The sequence below is a fragment of the Olea europaea genome, chromosome 7 (assembly GCF_002742605.1).
Source record: "Olea europaea var. sylvestris chromosome 7, O_europaea_v1, whole genome shotgun sequence".
NCBI lineage: Eukaryota > Viridiplantae > Streptophyta > Magnoliopsida > Lamiales > Oleaceae > Olea > Olea europaea.
Genome location: NC_036243.1, coordinates 370,632 through 393,354, shown reverse-complemented (window position 1 = coordinate 393,354; position 22,723 = coordinate 370,632). Strand labels below are relative to the sequence as shown.

General features: G+C 33.8%; 2 protein-coding genes across 2 annotated transcripts; one reads left to right on the top strand and one right to left on the bottom strand.

Moving 5' to 3' along the window:
- The first annotated feature begins 8,903 nt into the window (after positions 1-8,903).
- Positions 8,904-10,684, top strand: LOC111396592 (beta-amyrin 28-oxidase-like). Its single transcript, XM_023023001.1, has 3 exons — positions 8,904-9,879; positions 9,971-10,158; positions 10,245-10,684. The coding sequence occupies exons 1-3, from the start codon at positions 8,943-8,945 to the stop codon at positions 10,542-10,544; spliced, it is 1,425 nt and encodes a 474-aa protein (XP_022878769.1). The 5' UTR covers positions 8,904-8,942; the 3' UTR covers positions 10,545-10,684.
- Positions 10,685-19,975: 9,291 nt separating this feature from the next.
- On the bottom strand, positions 19,976-21,590 carry LOC111397619. Its single transcript, XM_023024623.1, has 3 exons — positions 21,048-21,590; positions 20,255-20,857; positions 19,976-20,161 (listed from the first exon to the last, which is right to left on the bottom strand). The coding sequence occupies exons 1-3, from the start codon at positions 21,588-21,590 to the stop codon at positions 19,976-19,978; spliced, it is 1,332 nt and encodes a 443-aa protein (XP_022880391.1).
- Positions 21,591-22,723: the final 1,133 nt, after the last annotated feature.

The window sequence follows — 22,723 nt, the reverse complement described above, 5'->3', positions numbered from 1 at the left end:
TATTACAGCTGCCTCACCGTCACATAAATCGATGTTGAGCACTGCTGACACATAGCTTTGATGGACTGTGATATAAAAATAGCACAAGAATATAGAAATTCAAGTATTTTAACATTGTGTCAAAATGAGTGAGTTGGCTGCATTCAAACCCAGATAGAAGCTGTTAAGTTTTGTAAAGAAGTGAAATCATCAACCACTAAGGCGATATACAGGCTCAATTTACCAAAATTCGAACCAATACCAAAACAAACGACTCAAGAACACCACAAAGGTTTCACCTACGATTACTAAACCTTTTGCCACTTAGAGACCACCTCAAAGGGGAGAAATATCACCAAGATGTATGCACTATAGAAAATGGTAGAAGGTAGAAGTGATGAAGCCGAGAGAGAGCACGCAAGAAGGAGAAAAGAGAGATACCAAGTCTTGTTCTTCAAAGTGGTGTGCAGGACCAACGAATATATATTGGCCCAAGTCACAAAATAAGGTAATTTAGGTTTAGGTAATGGGTCAAGGTCTAATAACATATAAGTCGACAATAGTGTGGGTCTCAAAACTAGTTAGCCATACAAATAGGTGAAAATATGGCCCATGAGCAACACAATTTAATTGGTTGTTTCAAATGGTCCAATCTTTTCTTTGGTCGGGTCGTTACAATTTAGCATTGATCTATCGCCCAGTCATATCACAATCGTTGACTGATAATTAATAAAAGGTTTACATCGTTGCCCAGAGATCTTTTGACAACAATATGTTCAACAATTTCCATCTTGGTGTCAAAAGACCTGCAAAAAGAATGTTTCTTATTAGTGACACCTCTAACAAAAAACCAATAAAACTAGAAATCATTTACATGTACCAATGTTTAGAAGTTCCTTGCAACTTCTAAACTTTACTTGTGGCAGCACCTTTGTGCCCATATCAGAAGGGTTGTAATGTGTGCGAATCTTTTCAAGTCTTATCACCTCTTGAGATGCTATATCTCTAATGAAGTGGAGTCTAATATCAATGTATTTAGTGCGCTCGTGAAAAGAAGGGTTCTTGCATAAATGTATAGACGACTAACTATCAGAATACACTACCACATAATCATTTAAAACACATAGTTCATGAAGTAGATCTCTAAGCCATAGAGCTTCTTTAATAGCTTCAGTGGTGGTAATATATTCTGATTCTATAGTGGATAGTGCAACAATGTATTGTAACTATGATTTCTAACTAACACGTGAATTAGATAAGGTAAACATGTAAGACGAGGTTGATTTCCTACCATTCTTATCTCTTGTATAATCAGCATCTACAAAATCTTTCAATTATACACCTTCTTTATTAGCACTAAACTTTAAACCTACGTCACTCGTACCGTTCAAGTACCTTAATAGCCACTTTAACGCTTCTCAATGTTCAGGGCCCGGATTAGCCATATACCTATTAAGAGTACTAACAAAACATAAGTCCGATCTGGTGCAAACCATCAAATACATTATGGAACTAATCACATTAGAGTGAAGCACTCTACTCATATATTCTACTTCACACTCATTGTAATGAGATTGTTCTTTCAATAAAACAAAATGATTAGCAAGAGGTAACGTGACAGGTTTGCAATCACTCATTTTAAATTTTTTCAATACTTTAGATATGTATAGAGACTGATGCAAGAACAAAATCGAATTTGACCTATCTTTTTCTATTTCCATGCCTTGGATTTTCTTAGCCTTACTAGGCTTTTCATGTCAAATTTACTACTTAATTTGGCTTTATATTATTTATCCACTTAGAAGAAGAATCCATCAATAGTATGTCGTCCACATAGAGCAACAAAAACAAATAATTATTATCAATTTCGTTGTGTTGAAAATACAAACAGTGATCAAATTTACTTCTTTGGAACCCTATAGTGAGTACAAAGGAATCAAATATCTTGTATCACTGTCTATGTGATTGTTTTGAGCCATACATGGATCTTTTCAGAAAACACACGTAATCAGGTTTTGACTTGTCTTTAAAACCTTTAGGTTGGTTCATGAATATTTGTTCGGCAAGCTCACAATGTAAGAAGACAGTTTTTACATCAAGTTGTTCAAGTTCCTAGTCAAAATGCACAATCAAAGCAAGTATGACCCTAATAGTAGTATACTTAAAACGAGTGAGAAAATCTCATTATAATCAACGCCCTCTTTCTGTGTGTAACCCTTAGCCACTAACCTAGCCTTAAACCTTAAGGGTTTCGAGCTACTAGTACCTTCCTTAACCTTAAAAACTCATTTGCAATCAACAATCGATTTGTTCTTAAGCCTAGGTACTAGCTCCCAAATCTGATTCTTTTCCAGAGAACTCGTCTATTCATTCATCACCTTAAGCCACTCATTAGATTGATAACAACCTATCGCATCCTCAAAGGTTTTGGCCTCTCTATCGACTAGTTCTTCATAACTAGTATGGGTGAAAGCTAACTCATAATCAAGACCAAATCTTCTAGGTTCTCTCATTTGTCTCCTCTCTCCTCACCTGATTCAGTTTCACTCATAGGTTCGATTTTCCCTTTAATACACGGCATCTCATTCTCGTTAAATGTGACATCCCTACTCATGATGATTTTAACCCCCTTTTGACTTCTATCCCATAGCCTGTATCCCTTAACACCCTCAGAATACCATAGAAAGGCACACTTTCTAACTCTAGGTTCCAGCTTTTCCCCACTCTTATGAGAAAAGGCAGCACAGCCAAAAGTTCTAAGCATAGAATAATCACTCAATTTATCCAACCATCTCTCATATGGAGTGTCACCGTTCAATGTAGTAGATGGAGTCAAATTAATCAAATAACAGGCAGTCATAACAGCCTCACCCCAAAAAAATTTGGGAACATCAAAACTTAACATCATGCAACGCACTTTATCAAGTATGATCCTATTCATTCTTTCAGCTACCCCGTTTTGTTAGAGAGTGTAAGGAAAAATCTTATGTCTAGTTATACTATTTTCTTTACACATACTATCAAATTTCGTGTTGCAAAATTCTAGGCCATTATCTGTCCTTAAAAATTTGATTTTCTTGCCAGTTTGTTTTCCATTTGTCTCTTCTAGTTATTAAAATTATGAAAAGTCTCAGATTTATCTTTCAATAGATAAACCCACACTTTTCTAGTATAGTCATTGATAATAGACAGGAAATACCTATTTTCACACGATGTGGGATTACTAGTAGGACCCCACAAATCATAATGCACATATTCAAGCATGCCTTTAGTCTTATGAACACTCGAGGATAACGATGTTTTATGATACTTACCAAGCACACAGTGATCGCAGAATGACAAACCTGATACATAGTCATTACCAAAAACACATTTTTCATTAAGTAACTTAAATCCCTTAATGTCTATGTGTGCAAGTCTATTATGCCATGTGTGTGTAATCAATCTTGGCAGAAGAGATAGAGGAGTTCAAATCTTTAATCACTTCCTCAGTAGTGATATAGGTGTCATTTTTATTAGTTTCCTTAATGGAAACTAAAGTACCCTTAATCATCTTTAGCATACCATTCCAATTTTACCAGTAAAGTCATCATTTTCAAGTCTACCTACTGAAATCAAATTCCTAGACAATTCAGGAATATATCTAACATCCTTTAACGTGTGCACAAAACCCGTGTCAAATTTTATGTTTATATCATCAATTCCAACAATAGTATAGGCAAAGTTATTACACAGCACAATATGCCCAACATTAGACATGCAAATTATCAAGCCAATTCTTTTCAAACGTCACATGAAACGATGCACCAGAATCAAGTATCCACTCATGCATATGTGAATTAGCAGTTTGATTCAATTCAATTGTGTATGCGACTTGACTTGTAAGCATATAGACCTCATCATTATCTATTCAAACGTAGAGGATAACACATTTACCTCATCTCTCTCTTTAATCTTTAACTTACAATTTTCTTTATGGCAATCTTTTATAAAATGCCCTGTGTTTTTACAGTCATAGCATTTTCTATCCTTAGTCCTAGATTTTGATCAAGACCTACCCTTGCCCTTCTTTTTCTATCCATTATCACTTGACTAGACACCACTTTGATATCCATCATGACTATTTTGCCTAAATTGAGTTCTACCCCGTATCATATATAATTCATCGCTCCTCTTATCGTGTTTTTCAGCCCTAATTTACATCTCTTTACTCCTAAGAGAATTTATGACAATTTCAGGTGTCAACGTATCCCTACCATACTTAATGATATTCTTAACTTCCTTATAAGAATCATGAATCGCATTGAGCAAAATTATAGCCTTATAAGTTTCGAACAAAGCCTCATCACAATTAACTATATGTTGCACCAATTTATTAAACACATCTAAATTGTCATCGAGATCCTTTAAATGATCCATTTTAAAACTGAAAAAATGTTCGAGCAAGTAAAGTTTATTCGGTGTAAATTTAAGCAAATACAAGTCTTCCAATTTTTTTTCAAAGTTCTTTGGTGGTTTTCAATTTACCCACCTTTCTTAAAATAGCGTTAGACAAGTGTAAAATGATTGAGGTATAAGCAAGCTCATCGGCTTCTTCTCGTTGCTCTTTTGAAAAGTCAGTTGAAAAATTGCCTTCGATAGCTTTTGAAACTATTTATTGGACTAAAATACTCATTTTTTTTGTCAAATAGAAAAGTCATCCTTTTCGTTAAAATCTCCAAATCAAAATTGTGAGTTGTCATCTTTACACAGCAGTCAAAGAATGCACAAAACACAATCAAACTACACAAAGTAGCCCTACGGTCACAGACAGTAGACACCGTTATAGATTTTCAGGGTTTCGTAAGACTCGCGGTCATAGATCAAGGGAATTTCAAACAGGTAAGGTCACGGTAATTGTAATGGAATTAAGACGCAGGGGAAATAAAAAAAATGCAATAAAAGGTATGTCAAACAAATAATCAATTTCACGGCAATTATGACACTAAGAGTTAAATACTGATCTAATCAAGAATGCAAGTATTCAACCAACCAATTAAGAGCAAGTAACCCTAGTTTCTAGCATAAGTAATAGTTGCCAAGCAATGACAACCCCCAATCCTAACGAACACCCCACACGATGATCTGCTAGTCCGAAAAATTTAAAGGTTTCAGCAAATTTACTAGAGCGGACCTATCTGAGTCTGTAACGTGGAGATATGTGAATTTGCTTCTTTAGGGCCATCACTATTGGTCCTAAAGATTCAGCAAATATAGCAGTTCAGTTTAGCAACAAATGCATATTGTGGTTAGGGGTAAAATCGTCCAAACTTTCCCGCGCAACCTGAAATACTAAACTAAACACATTAGTAAGTTCAAAAGACTAAAATAAATGGAATGGCACGAAAAAACTAGGCAAGAGCTCCTCCACCCGCCGTCGGTTTCCGATCGCCGCTGCACATGGACGCCTCGACCTGCTGATGATGGGTCCAAACTCCGCTTATTTGGTTGCTTCAAATGGTCTAATCTCTTTTTGGGTTGGGTCGTTACAATTTGGTATTGATTTATCACTCAATCATATCGCAATCGTTGATTGATAATTAATAAACGATTTACATCATCGCCCAGGAGGTCATTTGACAACAATATGTCCAACAAGGTTGATATGATCCACTAAGGAATATGGTTCCGCTAAAATTGCTATGGTCCATTTTGGAAAATATTGCCCGAACTGTTCTTCCAAAAGGTAAAACAATAATCTAAGTTCAGGAACAAACAATAATCAGTTAAGAAAGCAAAATCTTCGTTGAATAAAAACAATGAATGACACAATAATAAAATAAGTCAAATTTCAGCCATTGTAAGAGACACTTAACAAAATGGCTTAACTAGTAGCACTTGCCAATCTTGCTTAATAACTAAAACTAACTGTTAAGAACGATAGTTCATCTCTATAGATGAGTCACATAACTAATATATCAAGAATTTATAACTTGGAAAGTTTAATTTTGACAAATAAATAGTTCAATTAAAAGATACTTACTTTTTTGTGTTGTGTATGAAACATTGGTAATTAAAAGTGTACATTTTCTAGTTCTAATCCATAATTAAAAGTGTTTATTTTCACGTAGTAAAGAAACCCAAAAAGCCCAATTACTCGAGTTCTATAATGAGAATGATAAATGAAAACACGTGCACATACACCTATAAACATATGAAACCATAACCTTGATGACATTAAATCAATTAACTTTTGATAAGTAAGGAAAGGCAAAGGATTAAAAAACGTGTTGCAGACATATAGCTTACAATTTGATGTACAAGAAGTTCTCAAACGTTGTAAATGTTTTCCACCAACAATGCTGATATAGACAAATCAAATGCCAAATCCTGTAAACAATAAAATAATAATTAGCTTAACATGTGAAGTAGAAAAGCCAATATTTTATACCATCAAAGAGGATTTTGTAAAAGAGATTTGAGATTGAAGGTGCCTAGCTGTCCACGGATATAGAGCATTTGCGTGGGTTGTAAATTATTATGATAAGCACCTCAAAAAGCAAAAAATAAGAGCCAAATCATATAATCAAGAAATGGTCGAGAACATTTACAAATTTGAATTCTAGACAATTAACACACATACCTCACTTTCGAAATTGTGAGAATAAGGAATATGAAGAAAGCAAAAATAAAAATAAAAATCCGACAATGATATTTCTTACGTTTTATTTCAAAACACTCATGGAATGTTTAGCTCAACCGAATTTGGTCATATTAACATATGATTTCATAACGAATTTGTTGAGAATTACTGAGAATAACTGTCAAGAACGATATTTTTATTTCAACAGATGATTCCATAACTGTTGAGATTTACATTTACATTTGTCATTCAATTTGGTGTTCCAAGACATAAAGGGTCACGTTTTGACAAGCTTGATTAGTGTAAATATAAAATTAAAATCCAAATGTCATTAACAAAGATCACACAACCTCAAGAATATATCAAACCCAAAAAACTTACCCAAAAAAAAAAAGGAAAGAAAGTCTTGTTGAATAGAAGAGAAGGAAGCACAAATATATTGTTATACCAATTTTTTATTATCTTTCCAGCATATCGAATTACAAATTTATGTAAGCTGAATTTTTTTCACAGCCTTTTCGAAAATTCAAAATCAATAGCTGTCCCTACACCAAAATCCATCATCAACACCATCTAAGACATATTTCTAATATTATAGGATTGGACCTTTTTTTTGCCCACAGATCACTATTTACAAGAAAATACATAAAAATAATAAACCATCCTAACGCCATTGTACACATCCAAAGGAGCATAAAACTTAGTCTTTGGGCAATGGAACAAGCAATTGGTAGATGGGTTGAGACTGACTTGTTGGTGGGTGGCAATTTGCGTGGTGACTGAGATGGTGGTGGTTGGCGTGGCGTGAAAGAGTGGGTGGAGCACGGCAACAATAGAGGAGTGATCACATATGTTTGAGATTTTTAATGTCAGAGAGAGTGGCTTGTGTTTTTTAGTTATGAGATTTTGAATGCGGAAGAGAGACCAATTATGGTGTGTATAGTTTGCGATTTTTCACATTTTATTATTCCAAAATTTTGGAAATATTTCGGTACAACTTTTCATGTAGTTGAGATTTAATGAAGGACTTATAGGGCATTTAAATTTGTAAAGGGGGAAATGTAAAAAAAAAAAATGATATTGTTGCAAAAATTTTTAAAAAGTGACATTTATGAAAATGTAAAATCGAAAAATGACATGGAGTGCAAATTCCTATTACATAAATGCATGTTTGCCTCTTGTGCAGGGGCTGATCATATAGTGTTTATTTGGATAAAATTATGAATTGCTCAAATTATAATGTGAATGAATGATGAATAAGTAGAGAGCTATGAATATTACGAAATATGTCATTAAAAATATTTGCTTCTGACCATTAAATTACAAAGAAATCACATGCACTTAGTAGCACAAGAAGCGGACGTTGACTTTAAAACATAAAAAGTGACAAATCTGGAGCAATTGCCCGCACATGTGGAAATAAATAAAATTTAATGTGCAAAATAATAAAGAATAGGTTGGAGAGATGAAATCAAAGTTGATGGGTGTTTTATAATCAAATAGTAATTAAAAATCGATGAAAGGATCAGAAAAATAGATATGAAAATTTTTAATTAAAATTTTTATGAGATTTAATTTAATGCTCACTATAATCCACAAAACTAATCACGTGGACAAAAATAAATTAATGTGCAAAATAATAAAGAATACGTTGGTGAGATGAAACCAAAGTTGATGACCATTTTATAATCAAGTAGTAATAAAAATCCAATGAAAGGATCAGAAAAATAGATATGAAAATTCTGTAATTTTGTTGACTTTGTGATTTCATCTACCATATGATCCATCTGTAAATTGCAAAATATTGCATGGGTCTAACGTTTTTTATGATGTATTTTTTTCTTGCTTTTTCTTACTTAGAATGGGGCAATAGTTATGAACACAGAACATTAGCGATTTTTAAAGTTGACGGATTTTTTCATTTTATTGCTAATTTTATTGATGTATGAAATAAGACTCTAATTTGATTATACAGAACTATGAGAGATTAGGCCTGACCTCTCGATCAAAGACAACCAACTAAAAAAGATGGTTTCTTTAATCTGAGAGATGCTTTCCATTGTTTGGTGACATTTCGATAAGACAAATATAAGGATAATAGAAAAATAAACAAAGAAATCCCAAGAAAGATACTCATGCATTGAAATACCACATTTTGTCAACACTCAAGTTACAGTTTAATTAAAATTACATTCCCCTCTTTGTCTTATGTAATTTTCAAATTCTTCCTCAGAGTTAGTAAAATTCATGCCAGAAATTCTATATATACTCATTCCAGCATTTGCTCAAGGCATGCTCACTTGTGAAAATAACACTTCAATAGGTAACTTGCTAGAGAAAAATGGATGCCTTCTCAGCTTATATTCTTCCTCTTGTAGTCCTCCTTCTCTCCCTCTATCTTGTCTTTCGCAAACGAGGTTCTGATGACTCGAAAGTGCCTCCTGGCTCGAAGGGATGGCCAATGTTAGGAGAGAATATGGAGTTTGTATTACAAGGTCCTCATAAATTTGTTAAAGCTAGGATGAGTAAGTACTCACCTGAGGTTTTTCGAACCTCGTTGTTGGGAGAAAAAATGGCAATATTTTGTGGCGCACAAGGCAACAAGTTCCTTTTCACTAATGAGAACAAACTTCTCACTTCATGGTGGCCACAATCAATGAAAAAGGCCTTGCTATTTCCAGAATTCGTTGAGAGTAATTTGAAGGAAGTATCGGCTCTTAAACATAGCTTTCACCACGATATTCTCAAGCCCGAGGCTCTAAAGAAATACATACCAGTGATGGATGCACTCGCTCGTGAACACTTGGATGCAGACTGGACTCCGAATGGAGTTGTGAAAGTTTTCCCTTTGTCGAAAACATACACATTCGCCTTGGCATGTAAATTGTTCTTGAGTATAACTGATCCCAAGCACATAAAAACGTTGGCCGATCCCTTCGCTCTCGTGACTAATGGAATGTTCTCCGTGCCTATTGATTTGCCCGGCACAGCTTATAACCGTGCAATCAAAGGAGGTAAAATGGTGCGGGACGAGCTTATGAAAATCATCACGAAGAGAAGAAAAGAGATAATCGCTAACGGCGAGACTGAAGGTCGAGACCTACTGTCTTGTATGTTGCTCGTTAAAGACGAAGATGGTCAGTTCTTGAGTGAAATGGAGATTTCGAACAACATAATAGGTCTACTAGTGGCCAGTTTTGAGACAACTAGCTCTGCTGTCACTGCTGTTATGAATTACTTAGCAGAACTTCCCCATATATATAATGGTGTTCTCAAAGGTAAATTATTAGTAAAAGTTTGAAAGTGCTAACGTACATCTCGAGTCAAGATAGATCATGATCAATATTATGTTGTCCCACATTTTTACAGAACAAATGGAGATCGCAAAATCGAAAGGTCCTGGCGAGCTTTTAACATGGGAGGATATCGAGAAGATGAAGTACTCGTGGAATGTGGCGCGCGAATCACTCCGGTTAACACCACCGGCTCAAGGAGCTTTTAGGGAAACCACCACTGACTTCACCTATGCAGGTTTTACTATACCTAAAGGATGGAAGGTATATATACATAAGAAATAGTTTACACTTGAAACTTTTTTTTTATATTCGACTTCATTCGATACGAATAATCAAAATTTTCGCAGACGTTTTGGACAGTCCATACAACGCACAAGAATCCAAAGTTCTTCCCTGATCCAGAAACGTTTGATCCTTCAAGATTCGAGGGTAGTGGACCAGCACCTTACACATTCGTGCCCTTCGGGGGAGGTCCTCGAATGTGTCCCGGGAAAGAGTATGCTCGGCTCGAAGTACTTGTTTTTATGCACAATGTGGTGAGAAGGTTCAAACTCGAAAAGGCAATCCCGAATGAGAAGATAATTTTCTATGCTTCTCCCACGCCAGAGCATGGCCTTCCGGTTCACCTTCAACCTCACAAAAAATAAATCACTTTCTCTTCATGCAACAATTTGAGATATTGTAGCCTATATTCAAACTTGTTTTGCATTTTCCTGCTTTTCATCAACAATAACTTGTGATAATTGAGTGTTCTATGTACGTAACAATAAAGAAATATGTTGCGAAATATGGTTGTTATTTTGGTTTGAGATTAAATGACTGATAAAAGAAAGAGGTGTTATGTCTTTTGTTCATCTCTAACTTCTTGAATTTGGAAATAAGTGCATCTTTGAGCATTACAGAACTAAACTAAATATGAGATTATAATCCAGCTAAGAATTAAGAATAGAACACATAGGTCATATAAATAGTTCAATTCGTTTTAATTGATGTCATTTCATTAAGAAGGACAAAGCATACAAGTTTGTTCATCTTAGTAACCTAACTTCAGTTTGTTTCACTTTTATTGCCTAACTTATATCTTTATTTCACTTTGACTATCAAAAACTTTTAGTTAGTCCCACGTGACTAAAGAAAAATGCTTGAGTTCGCACCTCTATGATCCTTTCAATTGAAATAGTTTTACTTGCATGTGTTATGCTCTGACTACTAAGGTATGTGAAAGGCTGTGGCACAATGATGCAATTGTGTGAATTGGCCAACTGACTTTTCCTTGTTGATTTTAAAGTGTTGCCTGGTCTGTTAAAAATGCAATTTCAATTTCAAAACTGTGTTTCTTCTAATGGACGCTCATGATAATGCCATGTGTCAACTCCATGTCCATTGGATGGCTGACCATTTGGTGACTCATATAAAAGGGAGCTCTAGGGTTGAGACGCGTGATTTTTTCTGGTTTTCTAGACACTTCTCTTTATACTCTGGCCGTTTGAGTTCTTCTTCGTCTTCTCCTCTCTGAAAAACAAAGATCTCATTTGATTTTCAACACTTTCTCAAATTTGGTTTGTAATCTTGAGTGGTTCTTTCTGAGAAGTGTTGTGTGTTCTTGTGTGAACCATTTTTTTGAAGTAAGAAGATCGAATCTTCTGTGATCTTGGGTGATTTTGGTCTAAGTGTGAAAAACACTCTAATTTCTAAGCGTGGGTTAAGATCGATACTGGCAGTGAGTTTCCTAGAGACGGAAGCACTTATATTTTTGGGAGATTCTTCGACTTGTTATTGCCTTAGGGCATTTTAATGAGATCCCCTTTTTCTTGTGTTTCAATCTTTGATTACTGCACATTTTATTGTTGTTATATCTAATATTTCTTGGAACCTCCTCTTTTCAGTACGATCTTATAAGAAAAAAATTAGAAGAAAATGTTAAAATATTCATTGTTATATTTTTTCCGTACAATTTAATATTGCATACTAAATGTGTATTCATTGTTTAGAGGTAACATTTATGTTACAAGTACAAGAAAATTTGATAGAATTTTTATAGAACAACATTTGACAATTTTTCATTGGTTTTGGACCAAATAATGGCAGAAAATGCATCATACATGTACTTTCTAGAGGTAAATAGGAAAAGTTACTTTCCGACCATGCAAAGCTTTTCATAAAGGACCACTTGGTAATTTAGTTTGTCAATTAGTATCGCGTAATTAGTGTTAATAGTACAATTCTAGAATAATAATGCTGATAAATATCTGGATAATTAACCTCATATAGAAACTCATGTTCGTCCATATTATCAGTACTCTTTCCTTTTTAATCTCTTGTTTTTTGCTGTCATCATCAAGTCTGCGAAGTATTAAAACATTAATTATCTTGGTGAATGATCATTTGTTGCCAACCCCAAGTTTTATGAGTTTTGCTAGAAATCCCAGCCCCCTAGAAATCCCGGGTCTATGAGGCCCTGTACAAGAGGCTTTAGCCAAGTTTGATATATATCAACTACTCTAGAGAAGTGGTTGATGCGTCGCGTTAAAGAATTTCCAAGATATTTGTTGCGGAAGCTTGCTTCAAGGGTCGTCTCCTATATAATGATTATGAACCAAAATTTGAGTGAATAGGGATTTTTTTATATGAAAAATGGAAGAATGATTCCACTCGAATTGATACATTATTCATTTAGTATTGGATATTTAGAATGAAATGTGTTTCTAAAGAATCCTTTATTTCAGGCTTAAGAATAAAAGGGTCATCGATAAGATAAATTCCTAAGTACACGTATAAAAGCAAATAGGCAACCAACCACCAATCCAACCGGCTCTAATCCACAACCAATATATTCACCTCAATTACTTTTCAATCTCCCCCACAAAGGACAAGATAAATGTGATGATTTGTAACCACAAAGGTAGGTAAGGAAGATACCACAAAGTACACAACGTAGTCAACCGAATTTTGGTACACAAAGTCAGCCGGTTTCTTCACTTCAAAGGGCCCTGCTTTTTCTTCTTAATTTTCTTACAAATCACACTAGAAAACAGCTAGGGTTGTTATCTTATAAGTAGGCTAGGTTAGGTTTTTAGTTGGACCTATAGGAAAGTTAAATGGGTCAAAATTCAAGTCATCCAAGATGGAATACAATTGGATCGAGTAGAACCTTTGGACTTGTTTGTTTGTATTTATTTCATTCATGGCCTATATATATAATCTAATGTTAACATCATAACCCGGGATTTATTAGATATCAAAAATCCAACAATATTTCAAATCTTTCTCCTATGAGAAAAGTTCAACTCTAGTAAATGATAATTCAAATACTTAAAATTGTTTGATTTGAATAAGTATTATTTATGTATTTATATATTTAAAGGATCAAAACATAATTAGACAATAAAGTGATTAATGATGTAACGAAACACAATGTATTCTTCCAAAAGGCGCAAGTAGTAGAAGAAAAGCATCGAGCCTTTTATCATCCACGATTAATCTAACCTTAAACACTATTCATTAGAGACTCACTTCAAAGCCCTATGTAAGATAGGCTCACACCCATAATTAATTGATATTTAATACAATTTTAAATTTTTTCTTAAAATAATCGAACGAAAAATATCTAGCTCTAAGACTAATGAATTCACCGCAAATACAAATTGGGTGATAAATTTATCATACCGAAATTACAACTAGTGATAGATGCATAATCTAGCCATTTATCACCAAAATCAAATTCAAGAATCCATCCACACACACCATGTACAACTATACTTATTTAATCCTTATTTCATTAATACACATAAACTTGCCTTCTTGTTTTTCATGGAATTGAAAATATTTCACTTTTCTTTCTCCTTCAAAAGTATAAAACAAAGACTAAATTTAAAATAGAAAATGGAAAAAAAAGGATAAGAATCAAAACTAAAATGGATCCAACCCTAATAAAATTACCTGGCAAAAACAATGTTCAGTCAGGAAAATCGAAACTGATCATGCTACATTTTAAGGTTTATTGCTATCGAATTTTGATTGGGAACTTGCCCTTAAAAAATTTATTATATTATTTTAAAAACAAGAATATATTCAAAATGCTTAAAACTTTTGAACAACTTATATATATTTTGTACAATACAGAAAGCAGCTGCAACCAAAAACTGATATTTTTTCAAAACTTTTTTCTAATGAAACATCGATTTTTTTTTTCCTTCTTTTATCTTTTTGTTGTAAAATTATGGTTATCTAACAAGGATAAGACAATCTATTCATAAATATTGTAGGACCATAAGTCCTATCAAAACCTATATTTTCAAGTGCATATTTTAGGACTTGTCTGGGACCAAAAAATATTAATTTCTTTTGGCATCTCATGGGTCTGATAGTTCTTATAAATATGCATGTTGTGAATTGTAACACTTTCCCCCTTTACTCTTTTACATTTTATTTTTATTTTTTTACATTTCTCTCCCTTTATTATCATTTTTTAAAATTCAGTGGACACAAGAAATATAGCACGATTCATTAAATTTCAGATGGATCCAATATAAGGACAAGTACGTGGAGTTATGTATTATTAAAGTACTTGATTTAAAAAAATTTAAATTGATATATAAAATTACTTATATATCATTTATTTTTAAAACACGCCTCTTAGGTTAAAACTTCAAATCTTGACTTTAAAAACTTCGTGTTGTGATACTATGCTAGCAGAAAAAGAAAATTAGAATTTTATTTATGGGCGAATTTGATTAGTGACTAATAGCCAATTAATCACCTGACATGCATTAAGTCTATTATTTCAAATTATAATTTCTCTTTCTTATTTTCAACTTTTTAATATTCTATAAAATAATATTACACTTAAATAAAAAAAAAAGATTCTTCTTTTTCAACGATACAAGTTTAAAAAAAAAAAAATACCATCTTAAAAATTACATATTGAAATAATGGAGGCCGAACGGAGACTAAGCCTAAGCTTGCAATTACAAAAAAACTAGACGATGGCTTTTCTCATCCCACAAATATATACAAGACAACACAAAAGATTAGCTTTCTGAAATAGACAGCTCGTAATTCAAGGTGTCATCCACATGTCAACCGGCTACTGGTTCCAAATGTCGAAGGGCGGCGCACCTAACAGACAAGAATTGCTGGATTGTGTGGGAAGAGCAAAATGCATAAATATGTTAAAGTGATAATTCAAATGGCAATGACATGTTACAAGTTTTATTTATTTATTTTTATTTTTTGGTAATCAGGGGCGGACTCAGTCAGTTCGAACTGTGGGGTCAAAAAATTTTTTCGAACAACGTATCATGAATAAAAAGGAAAAATCGATTGTTTGTTGTTCATGTTCGGTGTTTGCACTCTAAAAAGAAATCGATGAATTATATGATATATCTATGGACTAAATAATGGATGTGGACCATGTGATATGGATATAGATTTAGGATATGAACTTTTCGGGACAGAAAAATTAAGTTTTCAACCAAAAAAAAAAAAAAAGTTCCCAAAAATCTATGAGGTCATTTGACCCCACATGACCCCGTGTGGTCCACCCCTGTTGGTAACCAGAACATGTTTGGTTGAAAGCGTATATTTAAGAAGGGATTAACCTAATCTCCGATTAAAGGTACAAAAGAATAAACTATAACATTAATTTTCTTGATCAAGACAGCAAATACGATGAAATAACTAAAGATGACTATTCTTTTTGGTCTTAGTCATATTTTCATCGTTATATATTAAAATATATTGTCTCTATGTCTCCTCTTTATATTCAGACTTACTACTAGATAAAGATTATATAAATTTATTGTTACAATCCAAATTCGGGAAGTTCATAATTTTGTCCTAAAAGCGCCTCACGAATTTCTTGATGTTTGGATGGATAGTTGAGGCTTCAACTTTCTCCTCGCTTTCATTCGTTACTTGAAAGGTAGAATAATCTCTTTATTGGCACGTTCCCTGTCTAAGTTCATTTTTGGAGAAGTGGAAATTAAAGTCTTAGGGTACAATATAATGGTGGAGGGTGGCGTGAAAATAGGGTGTCACGCCGTTCAAACAAAGCTTTGATCCAATCTGCCACCCCACACGTAATCAATAACATATGTACAATCTCTCTTACTTATATTACCTTTCGTTTTTATGTGTATATAGATATTTAAACTTTATTTATATATAAATCATATGTTAGATCAGTCATATTCAGTAACTATTTGTTAGCTTATCGTGTAGCTATAAACAGCCCTCTTACCAACAGCTTTAACCAACATTTAAAACATTCAACTCATTCTCTTCACCAATATATTCACCTCCAATTTCAAGAAATCTAGTCTCTCTCTATCTAAAATGTTTTGCTTTCCAATATTCCTTCCCAGGATATTTGTTATGTACCTACTAACCGCACTGACTTTATGTGCCAAATTTGACTTTGTACAAACCATAGTATACATTAGCGAACCAACTACAGAGGAATAAGGAACCCATGATATGTAATCAATATCTTCATCTAATTGAGGACACAATCCAGATGACAATTTGAAGTGAACAGTTAAGGGAATACTAACAGTCTTAACATTTAGCATGTTGAATCTTTGAAGCACCTTCTCAATATACTCCTTCTTATTCAAATACAATCTGCCAGCCTTCCTATTTCACGATTTCCATACCAAGAATCTTCTTTACTGCACCCGGATCCTTCATCTCAAACTCCTTGCTAAGTTGAGATTTCACCTTTTTGACCCCTGTTTTATCCTTTGCTGTAATGAGCATATCATCAGCATATAATAATAAATATGTGATCGACCCATCATCTCTTTTTCTGAAGTACACACAGCTATCATAATTACTTCTGATGAAACCATGAGTAGTCATGAATGAATCAATGGTGTGTGCTGTCGTAGGCACTTCAAATTAAAACATATACTCCTCAAAATAAATGTAGTAGTGGAAGTAAGGGTCGATCCTACAAAGAGTGTTTAGTCTATCTTTTATGCTAAATTAACTAAAAATGGGGGGTTTTTGGTTTTGAAACAAATAATTATTAAAAATGGCAATTAACATAAACGCAAATCATCGAATTAAATGAAATCAATAGAACGAACCTTGGTCTAAGTCAACATCCAACGTTGGAGATTTACAATTAGTCATTGATCCACAAATAATTATTAATTCATACTTCTAGTATTCATCATTGGAAAATAATTTCCCATTCGAAACAATTTCCTATTTCTCCTTACTTTTCATTAATTAGAAACAAGAAATCTAATTAATCCTCATTACCAAACAATCCTAGACAAGTGCAAGAATTTAATTTAATAATGACTTTCCGAATTAGAGAAATCAATGAACTAGATAACATAAGCCAAGTGTTTGTATTTAACCTTGATAAATATTCTTCCTAGGATTTGATAATTTCCTAAAGCAGCAAATTAGTAATTCTAGTTGCTTCACAAGTTAAATTAATCAAACAATTACGGATTTGATATTTAACTTAGTTATAGATTGAAACGCATGATAAACTAATGGATCCTTTTATTAATCAAACATAACAATCATGAAATCAAGCATGGAAGAATATTCACTACTGAAAATATAAATTAAACGATAAAAATTAGGTAGATATCACAATTGAAAACGATTCCAAGGCTTTAATATCCTTCGACCAAGAGATGAAGTTTGGCAATATATCAATAATCTTGAGCACAAAGAGATAAAAATAGGGTTGGGGCGTTTTCTAGGTTTTGGACGAGATTTGGGGTATATATATCATGTACAAAATTTGTTTCCATAAGAATTTCAATCAGAAAAGGAAACTAGATTTTTCTTGCCGCGATTGACTTGGGCTGTCGCTCAGGCAAAACTTGGGCAGTTGTTCGAGCATTGCTTTTGGTTTCGGTAATTGATTTTTGGTGTTGGACGGTCACCCAGATTTTATAACTGGGCTGTCGCACAGGCAAAATTTCTTCAAAAAGTTGTATTTTAGTCCCGAATTTCATTCTTGATTCTTTTAAATCATTTTTCTTGCAATTTCAACCCTTGAACTTCTAATTGCGTCCAATTGAACCTGTAACATCTTTAATCTTCATTCCATTGCTTTTCTCATCTAAGGATTATTTGCAACTTGGTCCTTGAACTTCCAATTTCTTCCATTTAAGTACTTTTTTCTCTCTTTTCTTCTATTTTATGCCATGATCATCCAAATGCAAACTAAATCACAATATAAGGGTACTTAGCACATTAAGGTGTTAATTAATCATAAAAATACAAGAATTAATGGATATAAATCACAATATTTCATGTCTTATCAAATTCCCCGCACTTAGTTTTTGCTCGTCCTCGAATAAAACTCAAACTCACTTTCATAGGGTTGCAATGCCGCATACATAGAACAATCAAACTCTTCAAAACACATAACAATTCATGGATAAACATTCTCACACAACTTATAATTAATTAGCAAGCATTCTCAAATGAAGATGGATGAACCAAACGTGTAGACCCTCACGGAAGTAAGCGCTCAACTTTCATATGTCAAGTTCATTCCAATAGAAGTGTCCTGTCATACGCTTGCATATCTTCTAATTCTCCATCAATTAGATCACATGCATTACACAAATCATAATGTCGTTTTCACAAATTGTAATGTGGGCTAGGGTCTAGGTAGGGGCGGACCCAGACAGTTTGAACTATGAGGTTAAAAATGAAATTTTTTTCGAACAATGTATTATTAACGAAAATAAGATCATACGCTACTACAATAGGATTTGGGTTTGGGCTTTTTAGGCATTGGGCTAGGGAAATTAACTGGGTTGGCTCACTACTTTGGCAGAAAATTACGTTTTAAGCAAGGAAAAAAATCCAAAAAATTGTGAGGTCATTTGACTCTACATGACCTCATGTGGGTCAAAGTGTGTGGCTCCAAGTGTGAGATATTTGGGTAAGTAACTCAAAAGCCATAGAAACTAGTGGAGTAAAAATAAATTAACTCAGCTCATATGTACATAAAACATGTAAGATCAAATCTCTCCACTCATAGCTTTTTTGCATCTATTTCACACAACCCAATCATTTTCTTATGATTCTAGGAGGAATCATGAACATAGAGTAATTATGGAACATTGAAAATCATTTTCTCCATCACTTTTTTTCCTCTTTTTCATCATTTTTTTTCTCAAAACATTGCATTAATAATGGAACTTATGAACTGAAAGTGAATAATATGTTCCATTCCACCATCATAATCCTACCAAAATTTTAGACACCCCCACATTTATTTCTTTCGCACTCCCATATGTATCAAAATGAAGAACAACGCTCCACTAGCTTCACGGCTTGGGTAAAGATATTGTTTTTCTAGTTTTAAAACTTGTAACATGTGTTCAAAAAAAGAAAAGGCTATAAAGCTCAAAGAGGTTCAACAAAGGGAAAATTAATTACAAGGTAGGCTATTTGGCTAAGTTGGATAACTTATCCAACAAAAATGGCCTTAATTATGTTTATGCATGCATGTATCAATATGGCCTCGAAAAAAATCAAGGCAAGTTCTAGATAAGCAAATTAATGGAAGAATATCACTCATAAAAGAAAATAGTGAGACTAATATATATGTCTCAGTCATAAGCTCAAAATCTTACTGGCTTTTTGTCTACAAAATCTAGTTACTACCATTCTCAAAGAAAATAGCCACACTAATTAACTCTAAGTTGGGAGATTACTCATTCAATCATGTTATAAATTCTTCAGAAACTTAATTGAATCTAGCAAATAGCATACACAACTAAAATTATTCAAAACCACTTTGTTTTCTTCCCCTTATGTCGAAATTTATCAAAAAGTCAAAAATAAACACAAAAATACGAACTGAAAATTTTAGACACAACCTAAATTTCCTCCCCCACAGTTAAAATTTAAATTGTCTCTAATGTAAAGTGAAATATCAAGAAGAGAACAAATTTAACCTAAAATATGAATGCAAATACGAAAATGAAAAGAAAAATAAAAAGTAAGGAACGAACTCCCCTTGGCTTGTCTCTCAAGCAGCGCCTTTCTTCATTGTCTTTGGCTAGACTTATTGCTTCCTTCTCCTTCCTCAACCGGCATCAATTGGGTTCCCAAGATCCCATGTTCTCACCTCATCCATTTGGAAACCTGTATAGAAAGGCCTCTCGTTAGCAATTGGCAAAACAATATGTGAACTTTTACTTGACTTTGATGACTTTGGAGAAGCATCCAATGCTGCAACGGTTTCCTGCAAGGTAGTAATCGAGGGTAGCTCCTGATTCACATTCTCAATATGCTTATCAATGGCAACTTTCACTGCATTATTTTCATCAAGTTCTAAAACTTCCTATTCTAAATTATCGATCACTTGAATAGAATAAACAGGGTTAGTTTCATCAGGATGTTTTATGGCATCATAGATGTTAAATTCACTAATTTTATCATCAAATTCCATAGTAAGCATGCCACTATAAAAATCTATTTTAGCTTTGGACATCCTTAAGAATGGTCTTCCTAGCAAAATGGGGATAGTCTGATCACTATATCCCATATCAAGCACATAGAAGTCAGCAGGAAAAACCAAATCATTAATTTTCACAAGAATATCCTCAACCACACCCTTAGGATAGGCATTAGATTTATCAACTAGTTGAATTATGACACCAGTTTCATTCAAAGGTCCAAGTTTTAAAGAAGCATATACATAATATGACATGACATTAATAGACGCTCCTAAGTCTAACATGGTCTTTTCAAACCTATTGTTACCTATCGTGCAAGGGATGCTAAACATGCCTGGATCTTTGCACTTTGTAGGGAGATTTCTTTCAATGATTGCAGAAATATTTTCCTCTACGTTTATCTTTTCACACCTTTCAAGTTTCTGTTTTCTTTTAATGGTACATAATTCCTTCAAAAACTTAGCATAATGAGGTACTTGTTTAATAGCATCCAACAATGGAATGTTTACCTCACATTTATGGAAACTTTCATAAAGTTCATGATTATGTTCATCTAGGTTCTACTAAAGCCTAAGGGAAAGGGGGCACTAGTTTATACTCAGAAATGATTGGAAACTTAGGTATGCCATCATCGTTGGGAATACTTTTTTCTTCAGTGACATCTTTCTCCTTTTCCTACTCCAATGATGTAGGGGCTACCCTTGGAATTTCAACTTTTTTACCACTCCTCGACAAGATTGCACTTACATTTTCCCTTGGATTGACCATTGTTTGAGAGGGTAATTTTCCCGAACCTTGTGCTTCCAACCTATTGATTGTGGTTGCCATTTGACCCATTTGATTCTCCAAACTTTTAATACTTGCCTTTGCTTCTTGTTCGAATTGTTTTGTTTCCTGTTGAAATTGTAAAATGTTAGTGGCCAAAGACTTAACAATAACTTCCAAAGGCATACCTGAACTTGAAGTTTGGTCCTGTTGTTGTCTAGGAGGAGATAGCTGGCTGTATTGTTGGAAGATTGGTTGATTCACTTGTTGATTCCCATAGCTAAGATTAGGATGATCCTTCCATCCTAGATTATAGGTGTTCGAGTAAGGATTATAATTCCTTTGTGGTTGTCCAGGAAAGCTCCCTACTGCATTAAATTGTTCATCTTCTTGAAGAGTTGGGCACATGTCAGTTGGATGTCCTGCCACCGAACAAATTCCACATGCTTTTGCCGTTTGCATATTACCTGCAGCCATTTGTCGAATAAGAGAAGCTAGACTCGCAAGTTGTTGTTCAATAGATGAAACATTTAGCTCATTAACAGGTCCAAAAGGGGTGTCATGTTTGCAATCAAATTCCTCGCGCCCTTTGAAGTTTTATCCACTAAAGCTCCTCCACTTGCAGCATCAATCATACTCCTATATGTGGGTATAAGCCCTTCATAAAAATACTGGATGAGTAGTTGTTAACTGATTTGATGATGGGGACAGCTTGCACACAGTCGCTTGAAATGCTCCCAGTATTCATGTAAGGATTCTTTGTTGTCCTGCATTACGCCACAAATTACTTTTCGAATGTTTGCTACCCTTGAAGCTGGAAAATATTTCTCTAAAAATAACCTATTCATCTCCTCCGAGGTTGTAATACTTCCGGATGGTAGATAGTAAAGCCAATCCTTAGCGGAATCCTTCAATGAAATTGGGAAAGCTCTCAATTTGATTTGCTCTTTAGTTACCCCTGCGGGTTTCATACTCATGCATACCGTATGGAATTCCTTCAGATGTTTGTGAGGATTTTCACCTATAAGACCATGAAAAGAAGGCAAAAGATGTATCAGTCCAAATTTTAATTCAAAAGTAGTATTAGCATCTAAATTAAGAAAAGTTATGCATAAGGGTCGTTGATACAAATCTGGAGTTGAAAGCTCTTTCAAAGTTTGATTCCTTGTCATGCCAATCCTCAACTTGCGCAAAGTTCTTTCTATTTCTGGATCAGACTACAAATCACTTGGTTAGAGGATCAAGTTATGGGTATAAACAATCAAGGAAGCAAAAAGAAAGAAAAACAAAACTGAACAAAATCTTTTTTATTTTTAAACAAAAACCAATGAAACAAATAAAAAGCACAAAAATAAACTAAATCACTCCCAAGTGACAGTACAAAAATTTGGTGCGTGCTTTCATATGCACTCCAAATTAAAACATATACTCCTCAAAACAAATGCAGTAGTGGAAGTAAGAGGTCGATCCCACAAAAAGTGTTTAGTCTATCTTTTATGCTAAATTAACTAAAAAAGGAGTTTTTGGTTTTGAAACAAACAATTATTAAAAATGGTAATTAACGTAAACGCAAATTATCGAATTAAATGAAATCGGTAGAACAAACATTG

What these genes read in the sequence shown, in the direction of transcription:
- LOC111397619 (XM_023024623.1), bottom strand. Translation starts at nt 21,590, where the DNA reads ATGGCTGCAGGTAATATGCAAACGGCAAAAGCATGTGGAATTTGTTCG. An exon ending in AAAAAGTTGAAATTCCAAGG is followed by an intron (nt 20,858 to 21,047) that starts GTAGCCCCTACA and finishes CATAAATGTGAG; the next exon opens with GTAAACATTCCATTGTTGGA. An exon ending in ACCCTGTTTATTCTATTCAA is followed by an intron (nt 20,162 to 20,254) that starts GTGATCGATAAT and finishes AATGTGAATCAG; the next exon opens with GAGCTACCCTCGATTACTAC.
- LOC111396592 (XM_023023001.1), top strand. Translation starts at nt 8,943, where the DNA reads ATGGATGCCTTCTCAGCTTATATTCTTCCTCTTGTAGTCCTCCTTCTC. An exon ending in ATATAATGGTGTTCTCAAAG is followed by an intron (nt 9,880 to 9,970) that starts GTAAATTATTAG and finishes ACATTTTTACAG; the next exon opens with AACAAATGGAGATCGCAAAA. An exon ending in CTATACCTAAAGGATGGAAG is followed by an intron (nt 10,159 to 10,244) that starts GTATATATACAT and finishes AAATTTTCGCAG; the next exon opens with ACGTTTTGGACAGTCCATAC.